The 20776-nt window shown below is 34.9% G+C and overlaps 1 protein-coding gene across 7 annotated transcripts in view; it reads left to right on the top strand.

The window, feature by feature from the left end:
- PIBF1 (progesterone immunomodulatory binding factor 1) overlaps positions 1-20776 on the top strand; it is a 191886-nt gene that overhangs the window by 123631 nt on the left and 47479 nt on the right. For all 7 annotated transcript variants that reach the window (XR_012002003.1, XR_012002002.1, XR_012002001.1 and 4 more), the window contains exon 14: positions 4614-4716. Coding sequence is in view for 3 of the 7 variants with exons in the window: in XM_026017692.2 (XP_025873477.1) it covers positions 4614-4716 (103 nt within the window). In the remaining 4 variants the exon portion in view is untranslated. The remainder of the gene's footprint in view (positions 1-4613; positions 4717-20776) is intronic.

The raw sequence follows: 20776 nt of genomic DNA on the forward strand, positions 1-20776 counted from the left end.
TCTCAGCTCAGGTCTTAATCTCAGGGTCCTGAGTTTGAGCCCCGCAATGGGTTCCATGCCCAGGGTAAAGACTACTTAATTTTTTTTTTTTAAGATTTTATTTATTTATTCATGAGAGACATGGAGAGAGAGAGAGAGAGAGAGAGAGAGAGGCACAGACACAGGCAGAGGGAGAGGCAAGCTCCATGCAGGGAACCTGACGTGGGATTCGACCCCGGGTCTCCAGGATCGCACCCTGGGCTGAAGGCAACGCTAAACTGCTGAGCCACCCGGGCTGCCCCTAAAGACTACTTTAAGAAAAAAAAAAAGTTGGGTTTGCCAGGCGGTGAAATAACCTTTTTCAGACTGGGGGACCAACAGAGGTATAGTGGAAGGAATATCCAAAATATGTTTATGCAACATTAGGTAGAGTAGACATTAATGGTAAATAAGGTAGGTTCAATTGAGATTACAGAAGGCCTGATATTTTTCAATAATTTAGATAGAGTAGAATTAACTACTACTAGTAGGTAAGATTTGAAGTGGGTCAGAAAAGGACATAAACATCACTTCATTAAATAAGAAATACAGATACCTGACAGACATATGAAAAGATGTTTAACCTCACAAATGAAGAAACTGAAAGTAAGATTCTATTGTTCATGTATAGTTATTAGCAAAACTTTTAAAGATTATGTCCATTGTGGGGGATCCCTGGGTGGCGCAGCGGTTTGGCGCCTGCCTTTGGCCCAGGGCGCGATCCTGGAGACCCGGGATCGAATCCCACGTCGGGCTTCCGGTGCATGGAGCCTGCTTCTCCCTCCGCCTGTGTCTCTGCCTCTCTCTCTCTCTCTCTCTGTGACCATCATAAATAAAAAAAAAAAAAAAAAAAAAGATTATGTCCATTGTGAACTAGGGTATGAAGAAATAGAGGTGTTATATAAAGTTCTAATTTTTCTTTTGTTGCCTGTGCTTTTGATGCCATATCTGAGAATCCTTTACCAAATCCAAGGTCAAGAAGGTTTACTCCTGTGTTTTCTTCTAAGAGTTTATATTTTAGTTTTACACTTAGATCTTTGATCCATTTCGAGTTAATTTTTTTGATAACGTGAGGTAAGGACTTTGTAATATTTTGAATGTGGCTCCTAAAAATGTTTAGGTAATATATGTGGTTTGCGTTTATGTTTCTATGGGACAAAATTGTCCTAGACCGATGGTCTCTAAACTTTTTGATATGACTCCCTATTGAGAAAAAAAAATTGAGCATTCACCTACCAATACATGTACATGTATTTATACTATCATATGAATAACGTATTATGTACATTAAAATATAAAACGTACATAGAAAATTAAAATTTTAAGGCACTTAATATTAAAATAAATATAAGTAAAATTTCCCACACTTCAATGGATTATTTTGCACATAATTGCTTTTGGAGCCCACCAGTCTAGACTGTGATCATAACTTTATAATTGGCTCAAGTCTTCTTCCTTCTCCACAGTGTTAACAGAGAACTCTCCAAGTGCAAATCTGATCATGTCATGCCTAGCCAATTTACAGATAAAATCCAAATTCAGTTTAACACTTAAGGCCTTTCATCCCTGCCTTTAACCCTCTACCTTCAGGCCTCACCACGCACCATACATGTTATCAATCCATACCATACCCCCACACATCATCCTTTACCTATGCTTTTCCCTCTACCCAGAATTCTATTTCTCTGCCTCCTCACCAGGTTAGTCAGGATTCGTTCTCATCCTCTAGTGTGCCCCTTCTTAGCATTTAGCATTCTGTGGTAATTTATTTGCTCATCTTCCTCAGCAAACTGTTAGATCCTCCAGGTAGAAACTATGTATTTCCAGTATCTATATAGATTACAGGCTTTTTATAAATTTTGTTAAAATGTTCATGAATGTCTTATTGGATGAGTTAATAATGTTTCTTCCAAATCAACCTGCTTTTCTATAGTCATTGATAACTTATGATGAAGGAAAAATGATAATATTATAATTATTTTTGTTTAATTGCAAGTATGATAATGATGAAAAATTGTATCATTTTTCCTGTGTGTTCTGGATTTCACAATTTTTTTTATTTTTTCCTGTTTTTTTTTTTTTTTCTGTAACATCTGTAATCAACCTGAGAGTCTTACTACCATTCATAAAATATCTATGCAGAGATGGTTCTGCTGTCTTTACAGTGACTTAGGAGTAAATGTTTTAAATGTGACCAGTGCATCAATTGGAGACAATTGTACGACACCATCTTCTACATTATAAGCATTATATCATAAATGATATTAGCATTCATAGTAAAAACCACATCATTCCTGTTAGCATCAGTTCCTAAAAAGTTTTTCTCAGTAAAATGGTTCTATAAGCTAGTAATTAGAACACTGTAAAACATTTCAAGGCATCATAAGATAACTTCCTTCTATTTAGAGTTGATTTTCCTCACTTAGAATCTACCTTAACTAAAATCAGGGCAATTCTTAGTAGAAGGGTGGCTCAGCAGTTGATCGTCTGTCTTCAGCTCAGGGCGTGATCCTGCGGTCCCAGAATCGAGTCCCACATCAGGCTCCCTGCTGGAGTCTGCCTCTGTCTCTGCCTCTCTCTGTGTCTCTCATGAATAAATAAATAAAATCTTTAACAAAAAAAAAATTTTTTGTAGAGATCTCATTTGAAAGAACTTGGCATATTTTAGATTGGGAGATAGAAAATGGGGTAGCCATAATTGTAAATATCTTAATCTATAAAAGAAGAAAGATTAGTGGTTCCCTACAGCTGTGCAGGAAGATAGGGAGCATTGCTAATGGAGAAAGATTTTTTTGTGATGAAAATATCCTAAAATTAGATTATAGTATTGGTTGGAAATTCTAAACATACTAAAACTTTAAATGGGCAGCCCTTATGGTCTGTAAATTACACAGCAATAAAGTCATATATCTATAAAGCTTTTTATTTTAAAAAGTCAAAAAATAAAAAATTTTTAAGTCGAAAAATAAGGACTATGTCTTTTCTATCTCTAACTTCAGCTGATTATTAAGGCAGAATCTTATGCCAGTTTGAACTTAGATATGAGCATATCTAAATAAGCTGCCCAATTCACTATATAAACTTTTACAGAACTCATCTTTTACATTTGGGCTAACAAGTTCTTAGAAGTGGATGTGTAAGATGATGTTTAACGTTATTTTCAGAGTTTTGTCCACATTCCTTTATCCAATGTTAGGATATTAAAAACACAATGGAATTGTTCCTATTCCATAAATAAATAAAATAATTTTATTTGAAGTGAAAATATTTTATTCCATGTCATTATGTAACATCTTTTCTTCTCAGATTCCACAGATTTTGCAATTCAGTAATAGATTAACTTCTTCAAACATGAAAATATGGGGGACACTTGGGTGGCTCAGTGGTTGAGCGCCTGCCTTCAGCCCAGGGCGTGATCCTGGAGACTGGGGATCAAGTCCCACGTCAGGCTCCCTGCATGGAGCCTGCTTCTCCCTCTGCCTGTGTCTCTGCCTCTCTCTCTGTCTCTCTCTCTCTCTGTCTCTCATGAATAAATAAATAAATCTTTAAAAAAAAATAAAATGGGATCCCTGGGTGGCTCAGCAGTTTAGCGCCTGCCTTCGGCCCAGGGCATGATCCTGGTGTCCCGGGATCGAGTCTCACATCAGGCTCCCTGCATGGAGCCTGCTTCTCCTTCTGCCTGTGTCTCTGCTTCTCTCTCTCTCTCTCTCTCTCTCTCTCTCTCTGTGTGTGTCTGTCATGAATAAATAAATAAAATCTTTAAAAAAATAAAACATGAAAATGTGGCAAATAGGAAACTTATAGTTTTTTGGAATCACAGAGAAGGTCTTTGGAGCAACATGTCTTCTCAACATTATTAGCAGTTCTTTAAAGAAGTTTTCCTTTTTTTTACCCTAGTAGGAAGGAGGAATGATCAAACCTTTTATTTTTTATTGTGTCTTAAGTGGGGAATTGGGGCATTTCACATTTAATGTCACCATAAATACTAAAGGTTATACTCAGTGTAAGTTGTGATCATTATATGATGGTCAAAATGTGATCTTTTAGTACAGAATCTGCCTTTACTATAGACATTCTCCACTTTTCATGTATCTTTTCCATCTCTGCTTTCTACAGAAAATGTATTCAGTTGTTTTTTATATTATAAAATGCATTTTGTTGTCTGAGGTAAACACTGAAGCTTTTCAAAGTGCAGGCTTATTATTGTTTCAACTAATTGCCTGATTTGTTTGTAAAGGGGAAATTTTTATAAAAATGGAGAAAAGCTGTAAATTGCTATCTTGTGGTCTTTTCAAGCAAGTATAATGTAACTCTCTACTTTTTATAGCAAAGGCTAGAAACCATTACTGCAGTAATCAATATATCATAGTTATATTATTATGGAGATTTTAATGTTATTTTCAAAATTGTGAGCTGTTGGGTTATTGGTCTTCCACTGTTGACACCTGAAAATATTTGACTCGATATTTTTTCTGTAAATATTTAAGTATTGCTAGGAAATGGTAAGTCAATTTTCAAGCATACAAACACATTTTTAATATTTTAGAAAGTATTCCTCTTTTTTAAGAATTAATTTTCTTATTTCACTTACCTAGTGTCCACTTGGCAAGAAGAGTACTTCAGTTAGAAAAACAAAACTCATTGGTTTTAAAAGACCTGGAACATCAAAAGGAGCAAGTAACACAGCTTTCACAAGAGGTAAATAACTTAAACAAAAGAAACACATATAAAGAATTACAGTGTTCATTTTAATTCTTTGTCACTCCTTTGTATATATTCTGAGCAGTTTTAAAATAAGCTGTTTCCTAGTACAAAATAATTTTACAACTTAGGAAACTAACTTTATGTTAAAGCCTAATAAAACAACTCATAGTGTATGGCAAAGCTAAGATCAAAAAAGAGATTAAATTGGCCAGACTAAATATAAATGCAGACTAGACAGGCAGAGCTTTGATTTCTGAGAATATCAACTGGCAAAACAAGTTTGGCAATTTCAGGTTGCATTTTGAGTTTTTAAATAAAACCTCATTTTTAAAATTTTTGTAAATTTAATTCCAACATTGTTAACATACAGTGTTATATTAGTTTCAGGAGTACAATATAGTGATTCAACCCTTCCAGATACTTCTCAGTGCTCATCATAAGTATACTCTTGATTTCCTTCACCTATTTCACCCATTTTCCCACCCATCTCCCCTCCGGTAACCATCTGTTTGAACCTCATTTTTAAAATAGATTTCTTTTTGACTCTTATTAAATAAATTACTTTTCTATTGAACACACTTATTAGCTTGATATTCTCAACCTCTCATATTCATTGGTACATGATTATTCCCAAATTATCTTTTAAAAATCAGATTCAGGATACCTGGGTTTCACAGTGATTGAGCATCTGCCTTTGGCTCAGGGCATGATCCTGGGATCTAGGATTGAGTCCCACATTGGACTCCTTGCATGGAGCCTACTTCTCCTCTGCCTAGGTCTCTGCCTCCCGCCCCCCTTCTGTGTCTCTCATGGATAAATAAATAAATAAAATCTTTTTTAAAAATAAATAAAAATCAGATTCATATTTCTTATTTTCTTCAGCCTTATATATATCATTAAAAACATATTTTTACATGTTTTAATTCTTTTATTTAGCATCTCATTACATTTTTCTATACTTCTGAAATAAAACAATTAAAACCAAAGATACCAACTCATTAGGATACCTTTTATTTCCTGAGTTTCAGCATAACAGCTTTTTTATATTAACATTTTAAAGCTTGGATGTATTCTTTGTTTTCTGAAGGACTCATTCATATTTATCTTCTTTGTGCCCTCTATTAAAGAACTTTTTTTTAAATTAAAAATAAATGAAATCTTGCTATTTACAATGATGAGGATGGAATTAAAGTACTTTTAATAGTGCGCCATTAGGATTTATATGCTCAAATTCCAAAGACCAGAAATATTTCATATTACTGCAGTGCCTGACATGTAGTTACACTCAGGATAGAAGTAGTGTTGTGCTGGCAGATGTTAACAACCAGCTCTCCAGGAGGGAGCATGAGAGACAACTCTGATTTGTAGCGTTGCTTGTGTCTGTGGGATGAATAATCCCACCATGACTAACTTTGAGCTGCCAACATCATGTTACTGAACATAGAATAAAGATGCTCAGTGGCACACCATCACATAATATTTCCACCATACAGATACAACAGACATGGATAAACTCAGGAGCATTGAAAATAGTAAAATAACTAAAAATTAATGAGTGTGAATAATCCCTTTTTAAAATAAAATTGATTTTATTAAAAATTTAAATAATTTTTAATAATGGTTATGTTTAACATCCAGCTCACAAAATTCCCCAAAATTTACCAGTTTGCTGTGACAAACTGCTAGAAGCCATTTCCAACACACTGTGGAAGGATAAATAAATAAATGATTAAAGAAACGAGACATTAAAGAAACCTCTGTTTGCTGATATTTTATAATCCCTCATGTTTGTTTTTACTTCAGAATGACCTATCAGAAATATTTCTTTAAAAAAATTAAACTATATACATATTTCTATGTGTGTATGTGTGTCATAATATTACTTAAAAAAAAAACACCCTTCTGAACACATCAGTTAATTTTAATAGAAATTTCTTTTTCTTTGAAATAAGAGTTTCTCAATAGCACATGGTCCCATACAAATTGTATGGGTGAAATGTAAGAAATTAAATGTTCTTGTAATCAAAAATAAGTAACTTTTTAACTTTTTGTGAAATAATTTTAGAATAAGCTATATTGAGAAAAAGATTTAAATACTGAAATATATGTGATATGAAATGATATGATGCCTAGAATTTGCTTTTAAATATCCCATAAAAGTGGGGAAGGGTGGGGGGATCCCTGGGTGGCTCAGAGGTTTAATGCCTGCCTTCAGCCCAGGATCCTGGAGTCCCGGGATCAAGTCCCACATCAGGCTCCATACATGGAGCCGCCTTCTCCTTCTGCCTGTGTCTCTGTCTCTCTCTCTCTCTCTCTCTCTCTCTCTTTCTCTCTGTATCTCACATGAATAAATAAATTTTAAAAATCTAAAAAAAAAAAGTGGGGAAGGGCTCACTGATAAAAGAATCTCAAAATTTTTATCATATTTGAAGCTAGTTAATGGGTTTATTATTCAGTTCTGTACTTTTGTGTATGTTTGAAAATTTTTCATAAGGAGGAAAGAATCAGTAACCTTATATTAAAATTTTTATGGCTAAAAAAAATTTTATGGCTATCATAGTATATAATCTTTCCCTTAAAAATAAAGTATTCTAATTTGAAATATTCCATGGGTTTAACTGTTTTCTACCTCACAAAAATTATGTTGCTTAAATTGAAAATAATTATATAAACTAATTAGCTGAAAGATAAAAGTATTAGAATGCTTCTGTACCAACTGACTCTTTGTGATACATGGTGAAAAAAATAGAAATTCTCTCAGGATCTGTAATCTTGTAAACAGTTTAACTATTTAAACTAGCTTGGAGTTTTGAGGGGTACCTGGGTGGCTCAGTCAGTTAAGCATCTGACTCTTGATTTCAGCTCGGGTCATGATCAAGCCCTGCTCTGAGCCCCATGAGCTCAGGACAGAGTCCACTTGAGGTTCTCTCTCCCTCTCCCTCTGTAGCTCCCCCTGCTTATGCTCTCTAAATAAATAATATCTTTAATAAATAAAGAATAAATAACCTAGCTTGGAGTTTTTGGAATAATACACAGATGAAACAAATAACTAAAGCTATAACAAGTAAGTTGTATATATTATTGAGAATATGTCTGAAATTAAATGAAGTATCAAAATGAGAATGCTAAAAAATATTCAAAAATATTCCTTTTATAGTAGCTTTATTGAGGTATAATTGACATATACTAAGCTGCACATACTTAAAGTGTACAACTTTTGACACATATGTATACCTATGAAATCATCACCAAAATGAAGATAATGAACATATACATCACCCCCCAAAAGTTTCCTTTTGCCCCTTTGGAATCTCTCCCAACCTTCCCTATCGCCATCATAGTCCTCAAGCAACCCCTGATGCATTCTGTCACCATAGATTGGCCATGTTTTACATTTTATATAAATGGAATCATGCAGTGTGTGTATATATATATATATATATATATATATATATATACTGTATATATGTATATATATATACACACACACACTTTTTATTCTGACTTCTTTCACTCTGCATAATTATTTTAAGATTCATCCATAGTTCTTTCCCTTCCATTGCTAAGAAGCATTCCATTTATGGATATCACTGTTGTTCTTTCACCTGTTGATGTTACATTTGGGTACGTTGCAGCTTTTGCCTATTACAAGTAAAGCTGACCTGAATATCCATGTACAGTCTTTTTTTTTTTTTTTTTTTTTTTTTTGCCTCCATGTACAGTCTTTTTATGAATAGATGCTTTTGTTTCTTTTGGGTGAATACCTGGGAATAGATGGAGTGGATCATATGCATATGGTTAGATGTCTACTTAACATTTTGGGAAACTACCAAAGTGTTTTCCAAATATTTGCATCATTTTACATTTACACCAGCAGCATATTAAAGTCCTAGTTCTTCTACCACCTTGCAAAGACTTGATAGTCAGTGCTTTTAATTTTAGCCAGTCTAATGGGTGTATCGTGGCCTCTCATTATGGTTTTAATTTGCATTTCCCTAATGATTAATAATATTGAGCATCTTTTTGTGTGCTGCTTTGCCCTCTGCTCTTTTTGGGGGAAATGTCTTCAAAATTTTTGCCCATTTCATCACACTGTTATCCTCTTATTGAGCTTTGAGTATTATTTATATATTCTAGATACAAGCCCCTTATCAGTTATATGATTTACAAATATTTTCTCCCATTCTGTGGCTTGTTTTTCCATCTCTTAAAAGTGTTTGAAGAGGAGTTTTTATCAAATCCAGTTTATCAGTTCGTTCTTTTATGGATTTTGTTTTTAGTGTCGTATCTAGAACATCTTTGCCTAACCCAAAGGCACGGGGTTTTTGTCTTGATATTTCATAGTTTCAAGTCTGTAATCCATTTTTAGTTAATTTGTGTATTGTGTGCAAGATATAGATTGAAATTTATTTGCATATTGAAATCAAATTATTCTTGCATCATTGGTTGAAAAAAAGACCTAGTTGAAAATCCATCATAAGTGTGTGAGTCTGTTTCTGGACTCTGTTTCCAGTTATCTGATTTGTCTATATGCCAATATATACTGTCTTGGTTACTGAAACTTTATTTTTTTTTTAAGATTTTATTTACTTGGGATCCCTGGGTGGCGCAGCGGTTTGGCGCCTGCCTTTGGCCCAGGGCGCGATCCTGGAGACCCGGGATCGAATCCCACGTCGGGCTCCCGGTGCATGGAGCCTGCTTCTCCCTCTGCCTATGTCTCTGCCCCTCTCTCTCACTGTGTGCCTATCATAAATAAAGAAAAATTAAAAAAAAAAAAGATTTTATTTACTTATTCATGAGAGACACAGAGAGACTGAGGCAGAGACATAGGCAGAGGGAGAAGCAGGCTCCTGCAGGAAGCCTGATGTGGGACTTGATCACGGGACTCCGGGATCACATCCTGAGTCAAAGGCAAATGCTTAACAGCTGAGCCACCCAGGTATCCCCAATTACTGAAACTTCATAATGTCTTAAAATTAGATACTATTGGTCGTCTAACTCAGTTCATTTTCTGACTTGGGTATTTTGTGTCCTTTGCATTTCTGAATGAATTCTGTAATCTCTAAATAAACTATCTATGATTTTGGTTGGGATTACATTGAATCTATAGATCAAGTGGGGAAAATTGAAATATTTGTTTTCTTTTTTTTTTTAAGATTTTATTTATTCATGAGAAACAGAGAGAGAGAAAGAAAGAGAGAGAGAGAATGAGAGAGAGAGAGAGAGAGAGAGGCAGATAGGCAGAGGAAGAAGAAGGCTCCATGCAGGAAGCCCGATATGCGATGCTGCGATGCGATCCTGGGACTCCAGGATCATGACTTGAGGCAAAAGCAGACACTTAACCAATGAGCCACCCAGGAATCCCTGAAATCTTTGTTTTCTTTTAAAGAGCAATTATTTTTGTTTTGGGGGATTTTTTTTTTTTTTTTTTTTTTAAGATTTAGGAGCACCCAGTTGGTTAAGCATCCAACACTTGATTTCGAATCAGGTCAAGGTCATGATCTCATGGGTGGTGGAATCAAGCCCCACATCAGGTTCTCTGCTCAGCAGGGAATCTACCTAAGATTATCTTTCCCTCTCCCCTAGCACTCTCACACATTCTTTAAATAAATGAATGTATAAATAAATAAATAAGTTAGTGGGGGTTTTTTTTAATGTTTATTTATTTTAATGAGTGTGAACAGAGGGAGGAACAGAGGGAAAGGGAGCCAAAAGAGCATGGAGCCCAGTTTGGCCTGATCCCAAGATTCTAAGACCATAACCTGAGCAGAAATCAAGAGCTGACTAAACAATACAGTTGCCCTGGAAAATTGGAATCGTAATAATATTGAATATTCTAGTCCATTAATCCACCTTATCCCACCATTTATTTAGATCTTCAATTTCTCTCAATGTTATTTTTTATTCTTTAGTGTAAAAGTTTCACATCTTTTGATTAGTCTTAATATAGTGGTGTTTTTCCATACTACTTTTAACTTCTTTATGTCTTTATAATTGTCTTATAGGCATCATATATAGTTTTATTTTTTTATCCTAACAAAATAGGACTTTAATTGGAATTTTCAGAACATTTACATTTCCTGTGTTTATTGATAGGTCTGTCATCTTGCTATTTTGTTTTTTATTCATCCCATCTATTCTTTTTTTCGTTTTTCTTTTATTCCTGCCTTCTTTTGGATTAGCTGAATATATTTTTAACATTTTGTGTTATCTCATTATTGGTTTTTTAGCTTTAATTCTGTGTTATTACAATAGTTTCTTTAGACTATAGTATACATCTTTAACATCACTGTCTCATTTCATGTGATTTTCTCCTACTTTGTATATAGTATAAAAGCCTTAAAGTCATATAATTCCATTTGTTTCTCATACTTTTGTGCTCCTGTTGTCATATATTTTACTTATACTTGTAAAAACTCCACGCTACATTGCTATTATTTTTATTTAGGCAACTGACAATTTTTTAAAAGATTTATTTATTTATTTTTAGAGAAAGAATGTGTAGCAGGGAGGGACAGAGTGAGAGAGAAAGAGGATCTTAAGCAGACTCCCTGCTGAACATGGAGACCAATGCAGGGCTCAATCTCAGGACTCTGAGATCATGAACTGAGCTGATATTAAGAGTAGGACACCTAACAAACTGAGCCATCCAGGCACCCCAGAAATTGACAACTTTTTAAAGAGATACAACAATATGAGGAAAAGATATTATATTTAACCAAAGAGTTACCATGCCTGGTGTTCTTAATTCCTTTGTGTAGGTCTAAATCTCCATCTAGTATCACATGGCTTCTGGTTGATGCACTTCTTTTAATAGTCCCTGTAGAACAGGTCTTCAGGTGATGGAGTCTTTCTGCTTTTGTATGTTGGAAAAACTTATTTCACCTCTTTTTGGTTTTTGTTTTTACATTTCTTACTATTCTTAACAGAATTTAAGATATGTTTTAAATTTAATAATTTAAAATATGTTTCTGACAATTACGTTACTAAGGCCTAAGGAACTGGAAGTACACTAAAGGGTTCACTCTTATTACTATAAAATTCACATAACATGTAATTCATATAATTCAGTGGTTTTTGATGTGTTTACAGTATTGTACTATCACCACCATCTAGTTACAGAGTATTTTCATTACCCAGAAGTAAACTCTGTACCCATTAAGCAGTCTCTCCCCCTTTTCCCCTCCCCCCAGCCCCTGGCAGCCACTCTGTACTTTATGTCTCTGTGGATTTTCCTGTTATACACACTTCATATAAATGGAATCATGCAATATGTGGCCTTTTGTATCTGGCTGCTTTCACTTAGCATCATGTTTTCAAGATTCATTCCTGTTATACCATCTACCAGTACTTAATTCCTTTCTATGACCAAATAATATTCCATTGTACAGATGCATCATAGATTGTCCATTCATCTATTGATAGACATTTGGGTTATTTCTACCTTTTGACTGTTGTGGATAGGGCTGCTATGAATATTCAGGTACAAGCATTATGTACTTTCAGTTCTATGGAGTAGACACGTAGGAGTGAAATTGCTGAGTTTGCGTTTGTTTTACAAAGAGAATTTTTCCAGGGTAGAAAAGTAGAGGTGGACTCTTTTTTCCTCTCCCTCTTTTTCAGTACTTGAAAGATCTTGCTCCACTCTCTTCTAGTTTGCATTGTTTCTGCTAAGACATATGCTGTCATCTTTATCTTTGTGCCTCTCTAGGTAATGTGTCTCATTTCTCTAGAAGCTTTTAAGATTTTCTTTTTTATATTAGCTTTAAGCAATTTATGATGTGGCTTGTTGTGGTTTTCTTCATGTTTTCAGTGCTTTGGGTTTTGTCAAACCTCTTAACATATGTGAGATCATCAGATTTGGAAGTTTTTCAGCCTATATATCTTCATATATGTTTCTATCCTACCCTCCCTTTCCTTTGTAGACTATATTAGACATGTATTATACTGCTTGAAGTTGCCCTACGACAGAAGAAATGTTCTTCTCTTCATTGTTTTCAGTCTTTTTCTGACTTTGCTTTTGCATCGTTTTTCTTAGTAAGTCAAGTCCACTAATCTTTTCTTCTCCAAGGTATTATCTGCTATTAATCCAATTTAGTGTGTCTTACATCAAATATTATAGTTTTCATTTCTAGTTCAATTTGGCTCTCTTTTGCATCTTCCAGGTCTACTTGACCTTTTCAAACTTTATTTTCTTGAGCATATGAAATACAGTTTCTATAACTATTTTGATATTCCTGTCTACTAATTCTATTGTCATGTCACTTCTTGACTGGTTTCAATTAAATTGATCTAGCTCCTTAGGTATCATATTGTCCTGTGTTTTTGCATGCTTACTAATTTCTTATAAGCAAAGAAGGAAGGTTACTTTTTCCCTCCAATGCTAAAACCAAAGCCTTTTAAATAATCTACCCTATGTCCTATGAATGATTAAATTTCCTACTTTGGCTAGTCACAAGAGGTAAATTCCTGGCCTGTATGATCTTTAGAGATTGTTCTTTCTACTCTTTTCAGTGGTTCTGTCTCAGTTGTTGGTAATTTCTTTACACACATGCAGTATTCAGTGCCCAGGTGTGCATACTCAAGGGGGAACATCTATAAATTTTCAGAGTTTTGTTTCTGTATAGTTCTTTTCTTCAGTACTCTACCATAAGAACCATAGCCAACTTGGTTTCTTCTACAGATCCTTAACTCAGGGAGTTTGGCAGGCTCTGCTTTGATTCCCCCTTCCTGAACTACTGCCTGAAACTCTTTACATACAGTGAACTAGGGCAACTGTAGGGTTGGGCTTACTTTGTTTCCTGTGTCTCAGGGTCCACTGTTCTTCATTGTTTAAAGTTCAGTGTCTTCAGACTATCGTTTCATTAGTTGGTTCAGTGTAAGAGAGAATAAAATTATTGACTTTCTTTTTTGTATGTATATGTCTGTCACCTAATTCTCAAGAAACCACCAGTGGGTTAAGAATGGAGTGTTGAAACATAGTCATTAAGCTTCTTGATACCAGTCTTGGTGATGGTTTTTGGGAGGGTCTGACTCTAAAAGCATAAATAAGTGGGACTACAAACCAAAGTTTCTACACAGCAAAGGAAACCATAAACAAAATGGAAAGGCAACTTACTAAATGAGAGAATATTTGGAAAACATATATCCAATAAGAGATTGATTTTCAAAATACGTAAAGAATTCCTACAGCTCAATACAAAAAAATAATCAAACATGGGCAGAGGATCTGAATAGACATTTTAACAAAGAAGACCTATAGCTAGCCTACAGGCACATGAAGAGATGCTCAGCATCACTAATCATCAGGGGAATGCAAATCAAAACCATAACGAGATATCACCTCACATCTGTCAGAATGGTTAGGCTCAAAAAAACAAGAAATAACAAGTATTGGCAGCATGTAGAAAAAAGGAAATTCTCATTCATTCTTGGTAAATTGGTGCCACCACTATGGAAAAAAGTATGGAGTTTATTCAAAGTGTTAAAAATAGAACTACCATATGGCCTAGGAATTCTACTTCATGGTATGTATTCAAAGAAAATGAAAATGCTAATTCAAAAAGGGGTACAATATTCATTGTAGTAGTATTTATAATAGCCAAGATATAGAAACAACCTAAGTATTGATAAATGAATGGATGGATAAAGAAAATATGCTATGTATACAGTGGAATATGACTCAACCAAAAAAAAAAAGAATGAAATCTTGCCATTTTCAACAACATAGGTGGACCCTGAGGGTATTATGCTAAGTGAAGTAAGTCAGACAGAGAAAGATATCATATGATCTCATTTATATGTGGAATCTAAAAAACAAAACATGAACAAACAACACATGGATACGGAAAAAAAGTGTTGGTTGGCAGGGAGATTGAGGATGAGTGAAATGGGATTGGGGGTACAGACTTCTGGTTACAAAATGAATAGGTCATGGGCATGTGGTGTGCAACATGATGACTAGAATGAGTGGTATTGTAATGTGTATTTGAAGGTTACTAGGACAGTGAATCTTGAAAATTCTGATCACAGAAGAAAAAAAAATTTTCTGGTAACATATGATAACTAGATTTATTGTGATGATCATTTCAAAACATTATGTTGTGTACCTAAAACTAATATAATATTGTATGTCAATTATACCTCAATTTTTAAAAAGAGAAAGAGGGGAAGAAAAGGAGTGTTGGTGTGGGATAGAAAATCTAGGCTATATCCGAAAGCATACCATAATACCACTAGAATTGCTGTGCCTTAGCTACCTTGAATCTTGGTGCTTGTTCTTAATCTTTCTGGTCATTCAATAAATATTTATCAGACTCCTACTGTACTTAACCACTGATGAACAAAAGAGGCACACTCTTGCCTTTTAACATGTATAACCTTGTTTACAAAGGCTTTGTCTTCTAGTATAAGCACTTAGAAATTTATCTATTACAACCTAATTTTAGAAAACTTATCTAGGGGACACCTGGGTGGCTCAGTGGTTGAAGATCTGCCTTTGGCTTAGGTAGTGATCCTGGGGTCCTGTGATGGAATCCTGCATCAGGCTCCCCTGCAGGGAGCCTGCTTCTCCCTCTGCCTGTGCCTCTGCCTCTCTCTGTATGTCTCTCATTAACAAATAAAATATTTTTAAAAAAGAAAAATTATTTAGAAAATAGGATATGCACAATCTCAAATGACCAAATGGCAAGGTTTTAGATACTTGAAGTTCTCTACTTAGGAAGCCTTTAGTGGAATCCAGGTATTGTGTTAAAAAATTTTAAAGTGCCAAATTGAAAGAGACTTTAAGATACATGAATAAAGAAGAATCTTGAATAGAATAGAATAAAGTAGAATCTTGTGTACTAACTTTAAAAGACATTCATACTATATTGATAAATTTTTTCCAAAAACCAAAACTACAAGATAATTTATATTGTATTTCTCTATTTTGGCCTTGAGAGTGTGTGTGTATGTTTCTGTCTATCTAGGGATGGGATTGTGTTTCGATCTAAGCATAGAGAAAAAAATTTTACATACTATACAGCTGTCATGCCAAGCACACACAAATACCACTGGTCATGCCATTATGAATATAAAAACATTTTATTGGAGTAAACCTACAGGCAAAGAATTAACAGAGCATATATCATCCCCAAGTTCTCTTCCCATGGAAAAGTGTGCTTAGGCCTGGCATAGGTGGTCTGGATGCACCATAGAAAGGGATCTGATAGACTCTACACCAAAACATTGTACATATCTAAAGAGAAGATTAAAGAACATCTAGTTGCCTAAATCATAATGGGAACAGGAGCCTTTGGAGGTTACAATCTCTATTAGCCTGTTCTAGTTAGAATAGGAAATGAGCCCCCAGGACCATCCATATTTCTCCCTCTAATACCAAACAGTACTTACCTCTGAGATTGGGAGTGGGGAAGTATAGAAAGACTACTTTTTATGTTATGCATTTTTGAATTGCTTGAATTTATTCCAACTCACATGAAATTTTTTGTTAAGGCATAGATTTGGTGATCAACACAATATCTGACTGATAGTAGATATGAAGTGAATGTTTATTCATTAGATCATTGACCTAGCCCCTCCACCAAACTTACATAGATTTCTAAAGACGAAAATAAGAGGCAAAATTCTACTTTGTAAAATATATCTATAAACAGAGATTACATTCCAGCAATATTCATTGTACCCAAAATTTCATTGCCAGACATATATATTCATGAATACCCATACATGGATCTCTTTGTTTGCTTTGATATATGCATAGAGATATCTGGAATAATCAAAAAGAAATCATTCATTGTTGATGATTATCCTTGTGAAGGGGGCACTGAAGTTCTGGGTGGATGAAAGATTCTTTCAGTGTTGCCTTTCTGGAGTTTAAATTACTTATTATGTGCATAATAATATGGAAAAAAGTGTTGGTTGGCAGTGGAAGGGAGATCTCCCCTCCTCTTCTTCCTCATCTCCTTCCTCCATATATCATTATCCTCATTCTCCTTCTTCCATTTCATTATCAGGAGCAAGTATTTAAAAGAATATAGAAGGGAAGTCCGGGTGACTCAGTGGTTTAGTGTCGCCTTCAGCCCAGGGCATGATCCTGGAGACCCGGGATCGAGTCCCAGAGAGGCTTCTCCCTCTGCCTGTGTCTCTGCCTCTCTCTCTCTCTCTCTCTCTCTCTCTCTATCTCTCATGAATAAATAAATAAAATCTTTTTTTTTTAATAAATAAATAAAAAATAAAAGAATACAGAAGTGTTTTGGAGTATCAGAGGAAGGATTGCTATAGGAAAATTTTAGAGCCTCTAAAAACATAACATGCATTTGAATATTTTAGGACTGAGAAAAGGAAACAGGAAGGGGGTCTAATTATGCGCAGGCAAGGAGAAAAGATGTGGCAGGACTTTCTACTTGATGGGGTCTTTGAAATACTTTTCTTTTTCTTTCTTTTTTTTTCTTTTGGAAGTTCTTTTTTTTTTTTTTTTTTAATTTAGATTCAGTTTGCCAGTTTAGAAATGATATTGGGATACATGATTACATGATTTCTACAAACATAGAAATTTCTAGATGAGTAAATGTGTGCCTTTGTTCTTTGAGTTATCTGACCTGAACAACTGCTGAGAGTGTTCTGTCAACATCCTCAGTGTACCCAGTCTCTTGTAAGGAGTCTGTTGCCCACAATTCCTACCTACAATTCCATCTCCATATTTTAAAGAGAGACTGATTTGCCAGCAACATCCCTAAAAGAACTAAATCTCTTTAAACTTCAAAGCCAACTTTTCCCTCCATATTTCTAAGCCTTTATTGAGGGGGGGGGGAATATATTTTATGTACCACCAAAGAGTGAAAGAGTAGGAGATGCTTCCAACTTAACTATGATACAATGCTTCATTATCACCTTAAATGTTTCAGTTTTAAGCACTCATTCTTGTAGACTTTAGGCAATGATTTTTATCATATACCACCTAACTTCATTTCTATCCTTCTAACACGACCTATGTGCCAAATCATACTGGAATATTTCCAGAGACATTTTAAATGGCAGTTAAACTCAACCTGTGACAGATTAACCATACTCAGAACTCAATTGAAATCACAATATAAACAGCTAAGATCAAATTTGCATGTGCAAGCTTGATCAACAGCGACTGTAAGATATATCCATTTTCATAGAAAACAGTACCATTTAGGGAGTCCCTTTGCCTCCCAAAAAGTTTTCCTGAATGTTTGTTGATATGTAAAATTCTTTCAATAAAGAGCAGTGCTTTTATTTCACCATTAAAAATATGAGGCTTAAAACATAAACACATAGGGTACTACACTGCCTGAAATTTTTTAAATTTGGCAAGTAAAGTTAATCAGCCCATCATGATTCTTTCTTCTAGCCAAAACTGTCCACTATACTGTGGATCTTGATTTCATTTTGAAAGGTCCATTGCCTACCAGGGAATGTCCATATTCTTTAGCTTTGACAAAGGCCAATTTAATCCTAACCTACTTGTCATCCTCCTCTTCTACCTCCCCTCTCCCCCGGTCCTCACTTCCAGCTCCTCCTACACCAGGTAGTGTGTCTTTTGCTCCTGCTCCACCACTTTGTTACCCTCCTACTTCTCATTCTCCATTATTTACTTTTTTCTGATTGTTCCATAACTGTGGACATGCCCCAGATCTATCTTGACACTATTCTCTTCTTAGAGTGTCTTACTTCATCATGTTCTATGGCTTCAGCTACCAACTACAATAACTTTTCATTGTAGCCTTTCTTGAGTAAGTTGGAGATTTAATGTGGTAAGCATGTATATAATCAATTCAAAGAGTACAAAAGGAGCATTCAGCAAAAGCAGATCCTCCCTATTATCTTCATAGCACCTTCTGAACATCTCTACTCAGTCTCTTGCTTTATTGGTATTGACTTGATACGACCTCTTTCTTATCTATCATCTAAATTAAATTAGGAACCAGCTGATTGGCATTATCTCTATTTAGTCCTCCACCTTGTTGCCAAAATACTCTAAATACAAATCTGTTTTTGTTTCTCCCACAGTTAGACTTGTCTTTGTTTGCTGAGAATAACACATAAGGTCTTCCATTATCCTACCCCTGCCTACATATCCAGTTTCATCTTGCATTATACAACACACACATCCACACACAGCCACACTCCTACTGTATACAACCGCTTGTGCTTCTCCCCACATATGTAACTTCTTGTGCTTTACTTGAATTCTCTAAGCACTCTATGCTATTTCATGTCTCTTTGCTTTTGTGCACTCTGAACTTTTTGCCCATTGTAGCCATCTTTGTATCACAGGTGCTTGTCTTTTTAATATCAAGTGTCACCTACTCTGTCAAGCTATTTTCGAGCCCCAGGCAAAAATGACTTATGTATTCCCATGAAACACATATACCAAGATATATTTAGATAGATAGAGATGTTGTTGACATAGCTGTCTATGTGCTTCTTAAGAAGAAGGATCTTTTGTTATTGGTCTATATATCCCCACTGCTTAGCACAGTGCCTGATTCAGTACAAAGTAAATAGATGTTTGTTGAAGGAATAACTTCTGTTTTTGATAGGTCAAAGTATATAAGACAAGTGCAGGATGCTACAATGAACCTGAAGCAATTTGGAAGCCCTAACCAAGAGGAGCAGAGGGAGAAATGAGAAATCAGACCCACTAATTAGAAAGAAAACTTTAGTTTCTTTCCGAGTATCAAGGACTCAATAATATGCTTTATGTCACACATGGAACCACAGCAGGGTACATATCAGCTCCACCCACCACCACCATGAAAAAAATATTCTAGTCACATGGAATCAGTAGGGTCATCAATCTTAATTGAAAACACTAGAGTTGTTTCTTTTGTTTGACTTTATTTTAGTGTAAAAGGAAGAAACTAAGCAAAGATGAGTAATTAAAAGAGATAATAAAGGTGAGAATACATGTGTATAGCACTTAATCATATGTTACTATATTCACGTAACCACTGGGATATGAAACTGAGTTTTCAAGTTAGGCAGACTGGCTTGTATGACTTTTAGGTAAGTTCTTTACCCTCTGTAAGCCTCAATTTTTCAAACTGTGAAGTGGGAATAATAATACTATATATATGTTTGCCTCAAGAATTAGAGATAACTTAATCTAAGATAAGCACCTACCATACCAACTGGCATACACTTATCATCAGTAAATGCAGATAGGTTTTTTTTGTCCTATGTTTTATTTATTTTTCTGCTTCTGGCAATAGTAGTAATAAGGTAAGTATTGTTATCAATACCCTTGGCATTTTAAATAAATACTAGTTTCAGAATTGGAATAAATAATGCTTATTTTGCTTATGTGGAAATATTCAGAATGAACTATCCAAATGAATTTTTAACACAATATAGAAAGGTTATGTAATGTCAATGTAAGTAATTTTTATGAAAAGGTAGATGATAGTAAAACTGCAATTCTGGAGAGTAATCACTTGCTCTTTTCAAGTGTTAAAAGTATATTTAATTGCATACAAACTAAGCATTTTAGGAAAAGTATGGAAAACTGGATATTTTAAGACTAATAAAAACTTCAGGGATCCCTGGGTGGCGCAGCGGTTTGGCGCCTGCCTTTGGCCCAGGGCGCGATCCTGGAGACCTGGGATCGAATCCCACATCGGGCTCCCGGTGCATGGAGCCTGCTTCTCCCTCTGCCTGTGTCTCTGCCTCTCTCTCTTTCTCTCTGTATGACTATCATAAATAAATTTTTTAAAAAAATTAAAAAAAAATTTAAAAAAAAAAACTTCAAATTAACCAGAATTATTATATTTAAAATAGAGAACATGAATTACTAATAAAATTCAACAACTTTGTTGAATCGGTATAGAAAAGCAAAAGGTAAGCAATAATAATATACAATAAAATGATGAAGATAAACATTTAATAGCAATGATAACATAGCTTCCTTTTTATTTTATTTTTTTTAGATTTTATTTATTTATTCATGAGAGACACAGAAAGAGAGAGGCAGAGACACAGGCAAAGGGAGAAGGAGAAGCAGGCTCCATGCAAGGAGCCTGAT

The sequence above is a fragment of the Vulpes vulpes genome, chromosome 6 (genome assembly GCF_048418805.1).
Source record: "Vulpes vulpes isolate BD-2025 chromosome 6, VulVul3, whole genome shotgun sequence".
Taxonomy (NCBI): Eukaryota; Metazoa; Chordata; class Mammalia; order Carnivora; family Canidae; genus Vulpes; species Vulpes vulpes.